Below are 19,245 nucleotides of genomic sequence, written 5' to 3' on the forward strand. Positions count from 1 at the left end.
TGTTTCAATAATAAGGTGCTAGCAACAGTGTTACAAATTTTCATCTGGAAAGTGCCTCTTCAAGAGTTCCAATTTGCTTTTCTTGGAGATTATTTGGTTTTATTAAAGCCGATACCAACAGGAAACTTTCTGAACCCAGAACAAAAATGTCCCATTTAAGTACCTAATATTTTTTTGGAAGTTTTTCTCCTTCAACTTTAATTAAGCTCTCCCCAGGCTCAGCAGCTTGGCGTGTTTCACTTTAAAGTAAGCTTAGTCCCTAGACCAGTTTCTCCCCAACCCCTATTGCTCACAGCTTCCATTATTTACATAAAGCTTAAGAAATAAACGTGCTTTTACTAAAATACATGGATTACTAGTTGGCCAGTGATCAGGAACATTGTGACTGTTGATGTTCCCTCTTCATCTGGAGCCAAACAAATAGTAAGAGTTTGCATTGCTCGTTATGCAACAACTCATGGTCACTTTATAATTCACAAATGATGTTATACTGGGGGGTGCATAAGAGAATTCTCCTCTACACAACCAATCTACTGCTCCATTCACTCAGCTCAACAACCCAAGAGATGGGGCAAGGTCTTGTGGGTGTGACAGACTGAAAAAAACAAAAAACACAGGCTTGTTAGACTAGGTGACCTTTATAAGAAACAATGGGTGTGTAGGTATCAATAGCAAATTAACATTTTAGTTAACTAATGCTGTGCTTTATTAGTATCTCCGAGAGAAAGAATGGTCTTGCAGTTAAGGCTCTGGACTTGGAACCAGACGATCTAAGCCTGGTTCCTAACTCTAGGAACAAGGTCAAGCGAGAAGCTACAGGCTTCTCGCTTGACCTTGGACAAGTCACTCAATCTCTCTGTTCTACAATTCTCCATCTATAAAAGGGATACTATTACTTCCTCAGTCTGTCTTGTCTATTTAGTTTGTAGCTTTTGGGGGCAGGGAATGTCTTTTCCTATGTGTAATTTGCATGTTTAGCACAATACAGTTCAATCTCAGGTGGGACTCTAGGTGTTACTGTAACAAATAATTACACACCAAAAAAAAAAAAAACTATGTTAAAAGATTATTCATGTTGCAAAGACAAGCACCCAGTAGTTAGGAAATGCCAGGGTTAAGGTTGCCTGTGCAACCAATTTTATGAGGAGCTGGGACAGGGGAAATGGCTTCCCCAAAAGAGGGTTCTGTTTCCATTGTGTATACCATCACCAGAGTACGATTTATATAGCGCACAACAAGCATTGGGCTAGGTATTACACAGGCATTTGGAAACGCTCATTTCATTGCAGGGATTGTGAGAGTGCTATTGTTTCTTTTTCTTGTGTAAGGCACTGTTCCAGATGCAGGAAACGTCAAACAAGCACCAGCGAGCTATGCAATGTGGAGAACACCCAGTATAGACTATTTGAACACCAAACTACCTCAAACTAAAGAATGGACTGGCCAAGAATTCCTGCAAGCAGTGATTTCTATAGAAACCTGTTTGTTTCAGTCACGTTAAAACTCCACAGAACTTTACCATAAGGGAGCGAGGCAGCGGAATGCAAACACAATCGAGGTGCTCACTCAGTTGCATAGACCTAGCTAACAGCTATAAGGGTTATATGACACGTTCCTCCTTTCCCCGTGCCCTGCAGTGCAGGCAGCTTTTTGCAACACTGCGTCATCTTTAATAGATTACCACCTGGAACCAGCTTCTCAGCAAAACGCTCCTTCCTTCCCCTTTCCCAAGGAAAGGGCTTTGATCCAGTACACCAGTTCATTTAAACACAGTGAAATAGCTTGGCCTAGAGGTACCAGTGCTGTGCATTACCACATAAGCAGCACACACAAGTTTGATTCATAGACCTGGCTCTTGCTCCCATGCTGAGCACACTGTGGTAGTAACATGTTCTACCACCAGCCTGTGAGCCATGAGGGCTAGGATGGGGAGATCATCCAAGTCACATCACTCAGCAGTGACCACTGCTGAAAGATGAGTACGCTGATCAGGGCAGGGATTGCACCATCCTATATACATTTGTACAGCAACTAAAATGGGAAAGGCACAGACAGGTTCTGAAAGGAGCTGCTGGAGACTGAGCCTTGAGGGGGAGGATTGTAAAAGGGGAAGGGATTCTTACCAATCCCAGGACAGCACCTCTGCTGCAGGGGACCTTACAAGAAGGAAGAATAAATAAGTGAAATGAGATCCACTGCTCTGGTTATATCTACACAGTTTTCATGCAGGAAGACTCCATGCTACATCGCTGGAAAATTGTGCTGCTATCTCTTTAATGAGCTGCTTGTTTACAGCACCTGGCAAGACCTGTTATACTAGGTAACTGTGTGATATTTGAAACGCTTACAATTGAAAGCATGTTACGGCAATTCAGAACATACTTAATGTGAGTTTTGCAACATCCTCAACCTACTCAGGGTGGATGAACAGAAATAACCCACAGCAAAGCAAGTCACCCGTCTAGTCTACTAACAAAATATTTAGATTTACTGTACATACTGTAGTTTGTCTGAGATTGCTCTAAGAAAAACTTGGGATGAGGGAAAATGTGTGCAACGTTTACACACACATGCTATGTATACACATATACTATACCGGCTTAATTTTCAGAAGTACTGAGCACCTAGAGCATCTAGAGCTTCCATGTACTTCAACTGGAATTTTGGGTGCTAAACCCTTCCATAAAATCATAGCGTGTGTCTGCATATAGATTATATCCACATACATAGATGATGTGTGTGTATATATAACACCCCTCCCCAAAATGCAGCTATACATTTATAAACACAGGTATATAACTTCAAGTTCACAAAGGTTTCCAAGGGACATAACTATAACTGCAAACTCCTTGGGTCAGAGACTCTTTTTTGTTATGTTTTGTACAGCACCTAGCACAATGGAGCTGCAGCCCCGAGGTGCTACCACAATACAAGAGTAATGAAATCAGGAGTTCACAAAAGAAAAAAGAAAAAACAACAAAATAAGCGATAACTCACTTAGGTTGAAGGAAACAAAGGAATCTGCAATTAATTAAGATGAGTTTTCCAACTTTGAGGTTCATAAGCATCAGAATTGTTCTGTATAAACGATATAGATTTTATTATAACATACGTTCTATGTTATAACAAACACACATACAGAGCGGTCATATGAAAAAAATGCACTGTTGTTGGTCCAGTAAAAGACAGTACCTCACCTACCTTGTCATTCTAGCCATTGACATTTGGATCTTTACCCAGCAACAATATATAAGACAGTCACTAGGGTAAAAAAAAAAAAATTCCCACATCACTAAATCTAGAGTCTGCTGATAAAAAGGGTACTGTCTCAATCCTATACTCAAAATTCTGCAAGATACACCAGCTAGCAGCAAGTATCACCTATTGGGATTAGCTCCCCATTGGCTTTGTAACATCATTGTTTGTGACGTGAATGGCAGTAAACAAACTATGATTTTCCTCTGCCTACAGCCCATCACATGCCCATAAGGCAAGGAAGCCGTTAAAAGCCCACTGAGCCAGAGCTTGCCCTCATCTACATAGGCGCCGACTCTGGGGGCACTCTGGGGGCTGGAGCACCCATGGAAAAAAATAGTGGGTGCTCAGCACCCACCAGCCACAGCTGTGGGAAGGGCTTTGGGGTGGGCGGAGAGGAGCAAGCAGGTGGGGGCCTCGGGGAGGGGGGCGGGAAAGGCAGAGCGAGGGCAGGGCCTTGGGGGTGGAGCAACCCCAAGGAAAAGAAAAAAACCTCAGTGCCGATGCTCATCTACACTGCATTTCTTAGGGTGGGGTTTAGGTTTGTTTGTTGTTGTTTTTTTAAAACCACACACAACGGATTAGGAGATCTTATTAAGTTGCCATGAAAATGTCAATTCTAGTGCAAGCTTGCCAGCCTGTTCACAACAAAATCATAGCCAAAGTCAGAGGACACAAGGGGTAACATGTACCATAAAAGGCAGCCTCAGCAGAATATGCACTTGGTGAATACAAGGTGCTCCTGGCACACCTTTGGACAGTACTGCTCTGGGTTAATCAAGTTATTGGTAACTACAGGAAGAATTGGGGGTAGGTCAGAAAACACCTGCTGGGATGAGCATCACTTAGATCAGGGACGGGCAAACTTTTTGGCCTGAGGGCCACATTGGGTTTCTGAAATTGTATGGAGGGCCGGTTGGGGGAGGCTGTGCCTCCCCAAACAGCCAGGTGTGGCACGGCCCCCACCCCCTAGTCAGCCCCCCCAAGCTTCTCGCCCCGACGGCCCCCTCGGGACCCCTGCCCCATCCGCCCCCCCGTCCCCTGGCCACCCCCGGACCCCCAACCCCTCACTGCCCCCTGCTGCCCCATCCAACCACCCCTTCTCCCTGACCACCCCCAGAACCCCTGCCCCTGACTGCCCCATCCAACCCCTCCTCTCCTTCCTGATTGCCCCCTGGGACCCTGCCCCCATTCAACCCCCGTTACCCGCCCTCTGACCGCTCCGACCCCGATCCATACCCCTGCCCCCGACCACCACTCTGAACTCCCCTGCCCTCTATCCTACGCCCCCCTGCTCCCTGCCCCCTTACCGCGCTGCCTGGAGCACCAGTGGCTGGCAACGCTACAGCCGTGCTGCCCAGAGCACCAGGACAGGCAGCCATGCTGTCTGGCTGGAGCCAGCCATGCCACCGTGCAGCACGGAGCACTGGGTCAGGCCGCGGCTCTTCAGCTGTGCTGCCTGGCAAGAGCTCGCAGCCCTGCCACCCACAGCATTGCGCTGGTGGCGCAGTGAGCGGAGGCTGCGGGGGTAAGGGGACAGTGGGGGAGGGGCCCAGGGCTAGCCTCCCGGGCCAGGAGCTCAGGGGCCAGGCAGGAGGGTCCTGTGGGCCGTAGTTTGCCCACCTCTGACTTAGAGGCAAGGCCCTACACCCTACTTGATTATGCAACCAAATGCTAAGCAATTTTCCTCTTTGTTCAGATGCTGCATAATTCCAGGATTGTGCCACAGGATGGCTCCATTCTGCAGTCAATGCTTCTGTACTTGAGAGTTTGCTGCTCTTTGCAGAGGACAACAGGACAGAAGGCTAGAGGCAGTAGAGGAGGGAGGCAGGTTTGAGGGACTGCAGAATATGCAAGCGGCTCTGGGTGACCTGCATTTTCTCTAACAGATAGAGAGGAAGAGACCCTGGGGATGGCCTAGACTGGTCTGTGTGTGAGAGACGCAGAACATGATGATCTAAACCGGCTTGGCAGTCAAAAGCCATTAAAATTAAAACCAGATTATTTTTCCAAGATGAAAATGAAACACTAGAAAGTGGTCCACTGCCCCATATTCACCCCCACTCTAGCCACGCACAGTCCATCCCACTTCTCGTATGCCCAACACCTATGGGAGAAAGCACCTGCCTAGTAAACATAAGAGCTCTGCTAGGTATAAGCCTCCAATTATAAGTCTCCCCCACCACCCAGGAACCAAGCGCACAGATCTAGGGTTCTTGGCACAACTTTTAGGACTAATAAAGAGAATAGGGTACAGGCCTTGCTTAAAGGACACATCAGTAATTTATTATGCCATTGTAGGATTAGTTGAGCAGATCTTTAAAACACTGCAGTACTGGACATTTTCACTGGTAAACCACGTTCACCATTTTCCTAGTAGGCCTTTAACCTGAAATATTCTTTCAGGACAGAGTAGCAATGCTTGTGACCTCTGATTAGCAATACACGTTTCTCTCTTGCCCCACCTGCAGGCTCCCACTCCCAACTGCTCTCTATGCTAAAATAAACTGATGACAACAAGTGGGCCTCAGTGCCAAAAGACCTCAGCTGTAAGGGCTCAGATATGGAACATTTCATTTAACTACTAGTCTGTAGGAAGCGTTGTCTCACACCGAGCACAAGAGTGGGAGCTGCAATTCCTAGGGTTTACTCCTGGTTCTCCCACTGTTTGACCTTGGGCAAGTCACTTACTGCTCTGTGCCTCAGTTTCCCAGTATGTAAACGGTGGCTATTTCCCTATCCCCTACCCCCTCTGAGGCCTAGTGCCCAAGGGTCTGATCCTACAAACCTTTACCTTCTCAAGAAGTCTCAGTTATTTCAGCAGGCCTATCCGTGTAAGTATGGGTCTGAAGTAGCAGGCCCTTAACTTGTGTATAAACTGGCTCATATTGTTCTCCTGCCCGCAGCATGGCAATAGTCTCCCAAAGGGACATTGCATAACACACAAAGTGATTGCTAGCACAGGTGCAGTTACAAATCATGTATTAATCAAAGGCATGGGGAAGAAACAAAAATACAATCTGCCAGTCGCCATTAGAAATGCTGCCCCCTAACAAACAGTTACAAGTCACCAGGAACATGACAACACTCTCATGGTATATGTGAACATCTTCACTTGACTGGAAGTAGCTCCACCCTTTTTCCTCTCAAGGGCCTGCAATAGGGTTAAATAGGTTTTGCCTTCTCTTACAGGTAGAGGGGGACATCTGCACTTCAGCCCCGAACCAGCTGGCAAGGCTATGTTAGGGCACTAACTTAACCTTCTTAGATCATTTGATGCTATAACAACAACAACAACAACATTTTGTCTTATCCTGCACCTTTCCTTCAAGGAAGGAACACTGCAGCTTTAACATCACAAGGCCTAATAATTTGCTATTGTTTTGCACCTTGTGTAGTGCATACACAGTGGTGTTGGAAAATTTTTTATAATGGGGATGTGGAAAGTCACTGAACAAAACTGTAAACCCTGGATATGATGGAAACCACTGCACTCCTAGTTCCAGCATCCCTGCATACACACCTGTACAGAGTAAGGGGGGAGGGTCCCAGAGCCCAGGCTTCAGCCTGAGAGTGTACAATGCAATTTTATAGCCCGTAGCCTGAGTCCCACAAGCCTGAGTCAGCGGACACAGGCCAGCCAGTGTTTTATTGCAGTGTAGACATTCCCTAGGTCTCAAAGCTTCGCTGTGAAATCAGGATGATATCCATTTTAAAGATGAATAAACTGAGGCACAATGAAACAGTTATATTATGATGACTCCAGACTGCTGGCTGACTCCAGTAATCAAGATACAAGCTCCCCAATAGTATTATTTAAGGTATTTCTAAGGTGCTTGTCATTTTGATACCCAAGTCATGCTCTTAATTATTGACATTTCTCACTGAACAGGTCTAATTTCATTGTCCATCTTTCACTTGCTAGCTCTATTCAAATTCACTTTCCAGTTTTCATGCAGTAACAAGCACATCATGGTTGTGTTTAGCTTCACAATAATTCAGAGGAAGGTTAAAATTGTTTTCACTGAACTTTAGAAAATAGGTTTTTTTCCCCCCATTTTTTAATTAGCCTTTCTTCTCTCCCAACACTTAAAATAAAAGCAGCAAAATTTAGGGCTTGGTGTTATCCTGTCCCTTTAGGAATTCATGTCAGGGCTTTAGAGAATTATTTATACCCTACATAAATCAATTTTCCAATATCAAAATTTCAGATTCTATCAATATCTGTGGTTACAGAGAACAGCTGGTACTATCTTGTTGGAGATACTAAGAAACTAACTTACTCAGAACTAGAACACAAAGTTACAGGATTTCATGGGTAGGCCAGGGCTATCTAGGTTGGTAAAGCTTGAAGACAGACAACATTTTTTAGCAGATATTTTGAATTCTTCCAACATCCCTGGGCTTTTTAAACTAGATATACAGTTCAGAGCTTGTATTGAGCAAGAGATTAATCAGGCAAACCACACACCCTTTAGTAATTTATGCCACCCACACACAAGAGAAGCAAGTAACAATTCTGTGCCAAGTATTATTTCTTGAAGATTGGCTGACTTAGAATTCAAACTTTCTCTTTTTCCCCGTATGTAGCTTTAAGGTCTTCTTAGGGCTGGAGTTTCTGGGATTTGCAACTCTCATTTTCCAATGATCACAGCCTTCTGCACAGGGCTCTCTAGTTGCTTTGCATTCACACGCAATCAGGTTAACAAGGCCCAGTACTTTGGTCTTGCGAGGTCACCGTTATTACAAGGATAAAGTGTTGACTTATAAAATCCTCCTGGCCACTGAACAGGAAGATGCATCCAGAACAAAGCAATGTAACAATTTTGCAGGCAGACAAAATTACATTAATCACTCTCAGGAAGCCAACTCCAAAAGAAAAAAAAGAGACAGGCAATGTTCTCAGTTACACCAAAGTAAATCCCATTTACTTCACTAGAGTTACTCTGGATTCACACTGGTATAAATGAGACCAGAATCAGGCCCTCCGGTTTCTACCACCCAATCTAAAAGGAGAATACTCTGAAGATAGTTAAATAACTTCACTGGGTTCTTTGGGAGTAAGGTCTTTTACATGGCAGCCACAGAACCTCACCCATGCACTCCTGTAATAGCCCCCTAACCTCTGGCTGAGTTACAGAAGTCCTTATCCTTTAAATCATGATTTAAAGACTTCATGTTACAGAGAATCCACCATTTACACTAGTTTAAACCTGCAAGTGACCCGTGCTCCATGCTGCAGAGAAAGACAAAAAACCAGGGTCTTTTGTGCATAGGGTTCTCTGTTCCTATCTATAGTCCAGTCTCACCACTGGAGTGGAGGGTATTAAAGCCAGAGGCAGGGTGCTCCCAGTGGTGGGCTGTCACCATTTTCAGAGTCTAATAATTTGATCAGGCTTTAAGTTGGTTTATATAAAAAGGGAAGGGTATGGGGGGGATGGAAGATTTACTAAAAAGCAGGAGATGCTTATATTTTGTTGACTGGAACTAACACTGGTACTGCCAACAAGTAACACCAATACTGCCAAGTGTTCAAAAATTGTGAGTCAGGCATAAAAAAATCATGAGATTTAAAATAAATAAATACCAGGGTCCTTTTTGTCTCCCTTATGGTTTCAAGATTTTAGGGTACACTCAGATCACATTCTCTAGCTTTTCTCCACAACCAGGATAGCTAAGAACTATTGTTTTAAATGACAGATAAGATTCTCACATAATCACTTGACTCCAAGAGCTGGGGCTTTAAGAAGAACACCAAATATCATGAGCCTCACAATAAGATTGAAAGAGTTGGCAGCATTGCAATATGCATTTCTAAATAACACTGTCTATTTCTCATCAGCACTGAAGTTTTTTATATATAGATATATCTATCTATAGATATATCTATATCTATCTGAGGGAGGTAACTTGAGAGTAAACAACTCTTTATTAGAATTGTTAATCTAGTAATTGAGAATTGTCTATGTGCAACCTACTCCTCAACTCTCTCATGCTGCAGTGCATTAATTATTACATACAAGGTTGCTTGTTATCATTAAAGTCTCGTATTAATCCTGTGTCTTGTTCTTTTAGTTTTATATTTGCATTTTTAGCTATTGCAAAATAAAGAGGGACGTTTTAAAGCTTTTCACTTTACTCCAATTGCTGCAATGAGGTTACACCTGAGATTATTTCACGGGAACGTCAAATGAAGTGCAACCAAAGGGCAATATCCTCCATTATGCTGATCAAATTCAAAAGATTTGTGTCTACTCATTCCATTTACACTCCAAGAGGATAAGCATCGATGCAAGGTACAGCCAAAGGCTAACCCATACCCCTCAAAAGAACCAAGAACTCACAGCTGTGGTTAAAAATAATTTTTAATGAGAACTCTTAATGCATTCCTAATAAACTCTGATTCTTAAAACCGAACTTTAAAAATCTAGTTTACTTAATTATTTTTGCTGTTTTTGCAGCAGGGGCAACTAACAACCTGATCCAGAACCACTGACAGACCTCAAGAAAATTGAAATTAAAGAATGGGGGATTAAGAAGGGAGAGCGAAGAGGAGAAGGTTAAAAAAAAATCCGGTGGGAGTTATATGAAGATGTTGGGAAATATTAGTAAGAGGGAGAAGACAAAAAACAGAGAAAACTGTGAAAGGCAATAGGATTGCTAGGGAAAATCATTAGGAGATGCCATGTAATCTGATGGTTAGAAGATCATCCTGGGAATCAGGACACTTGGATTCTATCCACTGACTCAGTGTGTGGACTTAAGGGTAGCGACTTCCCCTCTCTGTTTACACATCTGTAAAATGGGACTAATGCTACTACCTTATAGCATAGGATGTGGAAATGTAATCAGTTCAAGTCTGTACAGTGCTCTGAGGCCCATGGGTGAAAAGCAGACAGAAGTCTAATGGTTATACAATAGCCTTAGAGCAATTAATATAAGATGTCAAGTCCATCTGAAATGAGCCCATCTGAAAAACTGTCCCACATCAACAGCTACAGTGCCACCTTCAGGAGAGGACAGATAAGACCTTTTTAAGAAACAACATGTAAAACCTGAAGCCCAGGTTCTATAATGTATTTGAAATATATGGACAACAACAAAAATAAGAAGTCCTAGATATTAAAATCAAATTTAATCCCTTGTGTTAACAAATTTACTAAAAGTCTGTTTACTTTTCATTATCTGTCACAGGGACACTTCAAATGTTTGAAATTTAAATTACTTTTTCATATCAGAATTAAGTAGGAGTGAAACAATGGATTATATGTCCTGCTTGCGATGTTAGCAAATACCCTAAATGGAGCTATTTTCTTTGTCACCCAATGTAGGTCATAGGTTTACTAGCCTAATGGGTGACTAAGCTATAGGCAAAGAAAGGAAGACATTAAAAGTGTGTGTGTGTGTGTGTGAATGAAATAATATATATATATTATATACACACACACACACACACACACACACACACATATACATATACACACACCTCCATGAAAATATTCTTTAGTTTTTCCTATCTGGCTGAAGTGCCCACAAAACATCACCACAAAATCCCCCCCTCCTCCCCCCAAACAGATCCTGAATTTAAATCCCGGAGTCTTGGATAGAAGCCTCTTTTTAAATTTAGATTTACACAACAAATAAAGAGTGCTTTAATGACAGATGTTTGACTCTGACACTGTTCCTGCAGTTTACACAGCCCTGTACAGTGAGGGATCTGAAAGAGGGTTTGAAGTCATCAGTGCAATGAAATATTGCTAAAATTTACTTGGGTGCATTTTCAAAAATGACCTCCCGGAATTCACTGTATCATTAGGGTTTTCCCTTTCTAGCCCACAGAGCCAGCAGGGCCCCACAATGAGGTATGCAAAGCTTTTCTGTATGTATTAGATGAGTCAGTTCCTACTTTCTGCTCCTTGTTCTTTTACTCTCAGTACCGAAACAGTTTGGCTGTTAGAACTACGTTTTCTCCTCTCACTAAAACTTTTCTCCGAACTAAGATCTTAGCTCGGTTTCTCTGTTCTGATGAAGCCCTGATCCATTTTTATCAGTAACATGCACCTGGTTTGTCCCTTCCACACAGCAGGTTTGATAAAGCAGGACGGATTAGACAAACTAGTTTACCTATCCTAGGAATTAGAGGACATAACAGCATCAATTTTTAAGCAGAAATCCCCATAGATCTCAATGGGGAATTCAGATTAAAAACAACAACAACAAAAAACTAACAATGACAAGCCCTATAGCCTTCCAGACAAAAAAAAAAGCCCATCAAGACACCTTATCCATCTTGTTAGCCAAAGCAGGGTTGTTCATGGGTGATTCATTCCCTATCCTGCCTTAAACATAAAAGACAAAGACAGGATGCACATTCCTCCAACATGATCACAGAAACTATACAGTGTAGAACATGCACTCTTGATTTTAAGAAGCAATCCCTACTCAATGATGTACCCGAAAAGCCCCACAAAGTTCCCTGCTAGTATATCCTAGGAGAAGTCTTTTCCCCAGCCACAAATGTAGGGATCAATTTAATTCTGAGCAAGAACCACTATGGTTAAGTATTTAATTCCATTTTTACTCAGAGACACCATTTGGTCTCTATAGGACCTTCTGGAATCAGAAGCCTGACTCTGCACAGAGGTGTAACAGTGGATATTCTTCCACTCTTGGACAAAGCGGCAAAATAGTCCCATCTCTTGTACAAAAAGGCAGTCAGAGGACTGCTGCACAACACACTGAGGAACTACTGCTGTGAGGAATAGGCTACAGAGGCACTTATGGGAGCGCTATGGAGAAACCAGACAAACTTTACAGTCCATTTATCAAAGTGCTTGTAGTTCCTATTTCAAGGCAAATGAAACATAAAATGTAAAGCAAATAAAGTTAATCTGTATCCAGATGATTTTAATAAATAAAAAGGGAGAAAAAAAATCAATGCAGTCCTTCTAGCTGCCTTGCCAGTTCTTGTTAAATCCCTGAAACTGCAACACCTACAGTGGATTTATAGAAACAAGACACACTTTCAGAAAGGCAGACAGGCAGGCTCCCTGCTATTCCACAACAGATCCTCAGTGGATGTTTGAACTGAAGTTAATCACAAGCAATGCGCACAACTGACATTCTGTGTTCATTAAACGCAACGGAAACAGGTGCCTCTCCTGCCCAATGCACCCTGCTGCCCCACATATCAGGGACACTGCTTGTGCTTGGGTGACACCAGCTGGGAACTCTTGGCTGCCTCAACTGTGCCCATGGTGGTGGGGCATCCCTGTCTGACCTGCAGAATCCAGAACTGGCCTGGGCTTTTAGTCTAATTTTCCTTAGCTGTCACATTTTGAAATGGGTCACAGATTTAAATAAAGCTAGGCACCTCCCTTCTTGTTTAAGAGCCTCCAATCTAAAATGGGTCAGTCAGGGGTCCTGAAGACCCAGTGCACACTGACCCTTTAGAAGAACTGCTTTTCTGGTTAGGTTTGCTTCTCCAGAGGGGAAAAGCTAGTGCATTAAGACACTGCCCCAACATCCATTTCCATGGGAAAGGAATCCCCATTTCATCCACTCACTAATCCTTCTCACAATACCTGTGAGAGATATAGGAATACTGTTCCCTTTTAACAGGAGAAGAAACCGAGGCACTGAGAGGAGACTCAGCCAAGGCCACAATGGGAGTCAGTCACTCCCATGATGCATGCTAGGGAGTCTTTAACAAACCCAATAAGGACCAGGGGCTTTTTTTTTTTTTTTACTAGATTGTCTAATCACCGTTATCATTTTCAAGTATCCCAAAAGTACACTATTGCTCCATGCTTCCTTATAGGCCACATCTGCTAGAAGTGACTGATTTTTGCTCTTCCCTTGGGTAAAGATTTTACTCTAGCTTCAATTTTTCTCTACAATACTCCTCCCCTTCCACAAAATGAAACCTCCAATGTGTCTCATTATAAAGTCCTGTCTCCTGCTGCACGTAGCCAAGGGGTGTGCTGGATATTCACAGCAGTACATGCTGATCATCATTGGATTGCTTGTTTACATATGCTCAACAGTATATTTCTTTAAACAAAGGAGATATGCATTCACTGTGTTGTTGAAAGAAGGTTGTTTTTACAGCCTGACCCTAAATTTGAGCTCCAAGGATTCTACATTTTATGAAATCAAAAACAAGAGAATGCAATGCAAACAAGAAATAAACCTTGATAAATACAGCCATGTGCCTGTGCTGCTATTGCTTAGTTTGAGATAGCACATTTTAAATATAAATATAAGCCCTATTTTTCAGGAGTATAACTTGGCTGGAATACTATTCTGCCTTTCCATCTTAAAAGTGCTCCCCAAATATTACATCATTCTTATAAAAACCTACAAGATAGGTGTGTATTAGCCCCCATTTTACAGATGGAGAAACTGAGGCAGAGAGGTTAAGTGACTTGCTCATGGCCACAATGTGACACGGTGGCAGAGCTGGATTAGAGTGCAGGAGTTACTCTTAGTTCTGTACTTAATCTATTGGGGGTTCTCACACTGTGGTCTGTGGAGTACTTGCTGGTGGTCTATGGGAAGCTGTCAAGTCGCACACTTTTGGCTCTGTTTCCAGCTCAGAGCACCATGCCAGCTGAGAAGGGAGATGAAATGCAGAGCATAAACAGACAGTGTGATTCTTTTCAGGAAGGCCATAACACTTAGCAATCCAAAAGCAGCTACAAATTCTTTCCTGATTATGTTGCCACAGGGATAGTATGTAATTGTAAGTGGGGAGGGGCGGAGGTGGTCTGTGAAACCAAGAATGGGGGAGGAGGCGTGGCATGGAGGTAGTCCCATACAGCTCCCTTGTCAGAAGGGATGGGAAGTGAAGCTATGGCCAGACTCAGTGCTGCTTCTAGCAGCATTAGATAGTAGGTGTAATTCATCGAAGCAATCCAAGCATAGAGTAGAACATGTCAAGCAGAGTAGCTGCTCTCCATCTCCACTCCTATCCAGACGTGCCTCCCCTTGACCCATGGAGTCCCAGCTTCAGGTCTGAGCACAGAGGGACCTCAGCAGGCTGCTGGAATTGCAGGTGTATGGACTCTCTGAGCCTGTACATTTAAATGCCAAAATACCAAGACTTAAATAAACAGAGGAATAAATAAATAAATAAATAATCCTCCATTGCACATGGGCAGTCATTCCCTTCTCCCTGAAAGCTAGAATTTCGTACACACGTTTAGTACGTAGTGTACCACGTACATGTCCAGTGATCGGAAAGCAAGTGAGAACTGACATACTAACATATAACGGCAACATTAGCTAGCAGGTCAGAGCATATGCATTAGTAACGGTCTCTTCGCTAAGCACACAAACCAAAATTCACATTTGTCATATAGGCAATTTAATTACAAAGCACTGGATTGACTCGGACGCCTATGTTGGCTTTTCTTTCTTTCTACATGCCTGTGTAAGGTTGGTGTTTGTTTTTTCTCCCCCTTTCCCTCTCTCACATGTTAGAAGAAACAGGGGCCTACTCCCGCATGCCCATGGCAGAGTTTTTATCACTTTATCACGTAAGTTTTCAATATCCTTAGTTAGATCATCTCTTTTAAAACTGTGCCTTGGGTTTTGTTGATAGGATCACAAGAAGGAAACAGATAACTAAGTGTTGATTTCCTGAAGAATAAACACAGAGATGCATTGTGTATTCCACCACTTACAATTTAAAAAAGACAACCCATGTTAACATTGTACTGTTAATAGCCTAGAAGTGACAATGCTAAGATTGTCCATACATCTTTAACTCTGCCGCCATGTGGATATGCACTATGTTACCATCTTTAATTACATGATTATATTATTTCTCAACAATATCATGCTGTTAATTCTAGAATCTAAGAGGTGTAGCATCTTGTAATTCCTTTCATTCCTGTACATTCATTGTCAATCTATCTAGCACATCAGTGCAATGTGGTAGAGCAGAGTTTCTCAACGACCAGTCCATGGACCAGTGACGGTCCCTCAGATCTCCTTGACACAGTTTAGGAAGGCAACAAGCGAGTCCCTGGTATTAAAAAGTTTGAGAAACACTGGTTCTAGAGGATAGATCACCAGACTGAGAGTCGGGAGATCTGGTTCTATTCTCAGCTGTGATACTGACCTGCTGTGTGACTTCAGGCAAGTCATTTCACTTCTCTAAGTCTGTTTCCTCTCCCACACTTTGTATGTATTGTCTATTTGATTATAATCTTTGGGACAGGGACTGTCAGTAGCACAATACAACCACAATCTCAGCTGGGGCCTGTAGCTGCTACCCTAATACAAACAAATAAATCATTGACTTAGGTACAGGCTCTTTTCTATCTTTAGAAGACGCAATCCTGCAAACACTTCATCCTGCTACTAATTTTTCTTATGTCAGTATCCCTATTGAATTTAAGTGACTGAAATTACTAACAGGCATTTTTACAGGACTAAGGCAGTTTGTCAGCAGCCTGCCTGGGGTGCAATTCAGAGGAGGCAGTTAAAAAGCTTGTTTAGCTGGGAAAAAAAATCAGATGGCCTATATGTCAGTTAAGTTTCCCTTTTACTCTGTAGTATGTTGTGTAAGAACAGTTAATGGTGCACTCTTCATATAAATTGTTTTAATAGTCTGCTTAATTGGCATGCACATTGTTCTACACAGATGCACATAAGATTGTAAAATACGGTTATATTTGACAAATCATCTTTAATTACAGTCACATAGTGGATATGCACAAGGCATGTTACATGTGCAATCTTAACTTTATCATTTTGACCTTTTTGTGCTTTAGTGCAATCCTATAGTCTCTTAACAGTTTTTTTTTTATAAAACTTCCTAGGCAGGGTTTTTTGTTATGTTTTTTGTTTTCCTTTTTAAGAAAGAAGAAAGCTAGTAACAATTCCTGTGCTCCTGTGATAACTTGGAACTATTTGACTGTACAGTGTCAGAATATTTTTAATATAAATGCAGAAAATATACATTTCCGCCACACTGCAAAAAAACCTAAACTGTTCAGGGGATTTTTTTTTTGTTTTGCACTGAAACGTTCCAAAAAGATTCACCTTTAGGAAAGGAACAAGCCTGGTAATTCAGTCCAAAGGTGGAAGTTCTAAACCAGTGACAAAACAAAGGGTCAGAATGAAAACACTTATGCAACCTTCATATGTTGCCTATGCCCCCCAGTAAAATATTTCCAAGCTTTCCTCTTTCTGGAAATGTTTGTTTCACTCTGGACAGCAATGGAGCTTTCTTATTTGATTTGGTTTTCATGATTCTCTCCCTGGGGATATCTTTGCAGGAATGGAAGACATTTAATATACATGCTTCTGGTGAAGTGGGTATTCACCCAAGAAAGCTTATGCTCCAATACCTCTGTTAGTCTATAAGGTGCCACAGGATTCTTTGTTGCAGTATACAGGTTATAACCCAAACTTCCTCCCTCTCCCCCAAGTTACATCTGCTGCAAGGAGACACCTAGATTTAAACAGCATGCAGGTTCTGATATAAACCAACCAAAGCCAAGCAGCAAAAAGGGGAGTTCCCAATGCACCGATGCTGGCAGAAGCACTGCAGGAGTGACAGCCTGGACTGGAACTTGCTCCTACAGCAGACAGACAATCTGATGTCTCCTATTTAAACAAGATACTTTCACAGTGGCGTTTCTAGGGCAACCCTGCCCCTGCCGTGTGTGTGTGTCCCTGACACCAGACAAAGTTACATACAGTTCCCTTTGCGGTGCCAGGCCCAGGAAGACCTTAGATCTGGTTACGGGGTGATTTTTGTGCAAGCCACTTATCCCTCAGTCAGCCACCTTCCATCAGTTCCCCTCCCCGGCTGCGCCACCCCAGACGCCGCTCAGAGCCCAGCGGGGCCGGGGAGAGGCCGGTCTCGGGGAGGGGGACCCCGCCGCCCTCTCACCTGTTTTGAACTCCAGCGTGGGGTCCTTCTCGCCGCCGCCCAGCTCGCTCTGCAGCATCACGTAGAGGATCCCGAAGGAGTTCTGGATGCCGAAGATGGACCCGTTGCACCAGGTGGCGGCGAAGACCACGATCCAGCCGAAGCCGCCTTCGGGAGGCTGGAAGCCCGACCCGGGCCCCTGCAGCCCCCTGGCCCCGGCTGCCTCGCCATCCTCCTCCGCCTTGGGCCCCCTCGCCTCGGACACCGCCTGCTCCTGCTTGTGCAGCGCCATCTCGGCCGGGCTGGGGCAAGGGCTGCAGCCGCCGCCGTTGCCTCTTTGATCCCGGCTGCGGAGCCCGTCCAGCAGCTGGTCCCACATGCCCTCTCCTCCTCCCGCTCCGCTCCCCCTGTCATCCCTCGGCTCGCCTGCTCCTCCTCCGCCCGCCGCCGCCGGCTGGTGCCTCCTCCCCGCCGCTCCTCCCCCAGCTGTAGCCTCCTCCATCTCCCGGGCGCCGCCGCGCAGCGCCCTTCACCGGCGGCTGCCGCAGGCCAGGGAGACAAGGCGGGTTAGTGCGTGACGGGGACCGGCCCCAGACTGGAGGGGGGCGGGGAAAGCCGCGGGACACAAGCCCTCCGCCCCCGCGGACGCAGCGCTCCCCGCCCTCGCAGCGCGGAGAGAGGGTCGGGCTCAGCAGCCGGCCGGGTCCAGACCCCCGCCGGGCGGATCCGACTCTGCGCCTGGACCTTGGTTTTCACGTGGGGGGGGGGTCTTCTACCCAGCTTCCCCCACCTCTGAGTTCCTGCCTCCCCTCGCACGGTAAACAACGCAGGAGTCGGCGTGTCCCTGCGGCGGGCGAGCTGCGTCCGACACACGCGCGCAGAGCCCCGGGATCCGCTCGCTCGTGCTCCCAGCCCGCCGGGTGAATCCCCACGCAGAAAGCAAAGGGGCCCCCTCCCCCAGGCTGCAGAGGGGAGCCCTGCGCCCGCCCACCTCCTGCTGGGGGGGCGGGGGAAGAGACGGGCTTTAAAAACAACCGCCGCCCCCTTCCTCCCCCAGAGTGTAATTCAGCTGCCCCGGCCCGCAAACGTCTCCGACCGAGCGCCCTGCCTAGGGCAGTTCATTGGCAGCGCCCGCCCGCCCGGCGCCGCCCCCTTTGGAAGTCAATCAGGGCATTGTTGGTGGAGCGCAGAGCTGCACGGCGTAGGGCCCGGAGCCACCGCTCGGGCTGCCAAGCCTCCCCCCGCCACCCCAGGGCAGCCAGCTGGCAGGGGCGGCAGGTTTGTGTAACTTTTGGTGGTGCCCAGAAGGGGTCCAAGTCCCGCCCCCCCCCACACACACCTGCCTAAGGCTCTGGGAGCGAGTTTGGGTGTGGGAGGGGTGCAGGCTCTGGGAGCGAGTTTGGGTGCGGGCTCTGGGTTGGGGCAAGGAGTTGGGGTGCAGGAGGGGCTGTGGGGTGTAGGCTCTGGGAGCGAGTTGGGTGTAGGCTCTGGGCTGGGGTGTGGCGCTTATCTCGGGCAGCTCCCGAAAGCGACCTGCACACCCCTCTGGCAGCAGCTCCTAGGCTGTGGGGCCAAGGGGTCTCCACATGCTGCTGCCTGCAGTCACCGCCCCAGAGCTCCCATTGGCCACAGTTCCTGGCCAATGGGAGCTGCGGAGTTGGCGCTCAGGGCGAGGACAGTAGGCAGAGAGACACACACACACGGGGCCACAGGGACGTGCTGGCCACTTCCAGGCGTGGTGTGGACTGAGGACGGGCAGGAAGCCGCCTTAGCCTGGGGGCCCTTTTGAATCGCATTGGGGCGGCAGGCGGGGCCGGGGAAGAGACCCGGCCCCAAACATTGGTGGAGCTGGGCCCCCGGACCCTGAATATTCCTGGAGCATGGGCACCATGGGTCCATATAACTCGCTGCTCCTGCCAGCTGGGTAAATGCCCTACCTCACCCAAGAGACCCGTGCCTTGCTAGGGCAGGGCACTGTGCCTTCCCCACTACCTGCAGCTGAATCCTCCCTGAGAGCCCCAGTTCCCACCCCTGGCACATGGGGCCGGCGGAGAGGCTGCAGCACCGAGGGCAAGTGAGGTGTGTTAGGGGCCAGCCCAGGA

General features: G+C 45.7%; 1 protein-coding gene across 1 annotated transcript in view; it reads right to left on the reverse strand.

The window, feature by feature from the left end:
* SLC16A2 (solute carrier family 16 member 2) overlaps positions 1-18,216 on the reverse strand; it is a 109,023-nt gene extending 90,807 nt beyond the window's left edge. Inside the window, exon 1 of the mRNA XM_026652973.1 lies at positions 17,165-18,216. Within this exon, the coding sequence (XP_026508758.1) occupies positions 17,165-17,645 (481 nt within the window). The 5' untranslated portion in view covers positions 17,646-18,216. The remainder of the gene's footprint in view (positions 1-17,164) is intronic.
* Between the last annotated feature and the right edge of the window lie 1,029 nt (positions 18,217-19,245).

This window comes from Terrapene carolina, unplaced genomic scaffold (assembly GCF_002925995.2).
Source record: "Terrapene carolina triunguis isolate 2854851 unplaced genomic scaffold, T_m_triunguis-2.0 Scaffold131, whole genome shotgun sequence".
NCBI lineage: Eukaryota > Metazoa > Chordata > Testudines > Emydidae > Terrapene > Terrapene triunguis.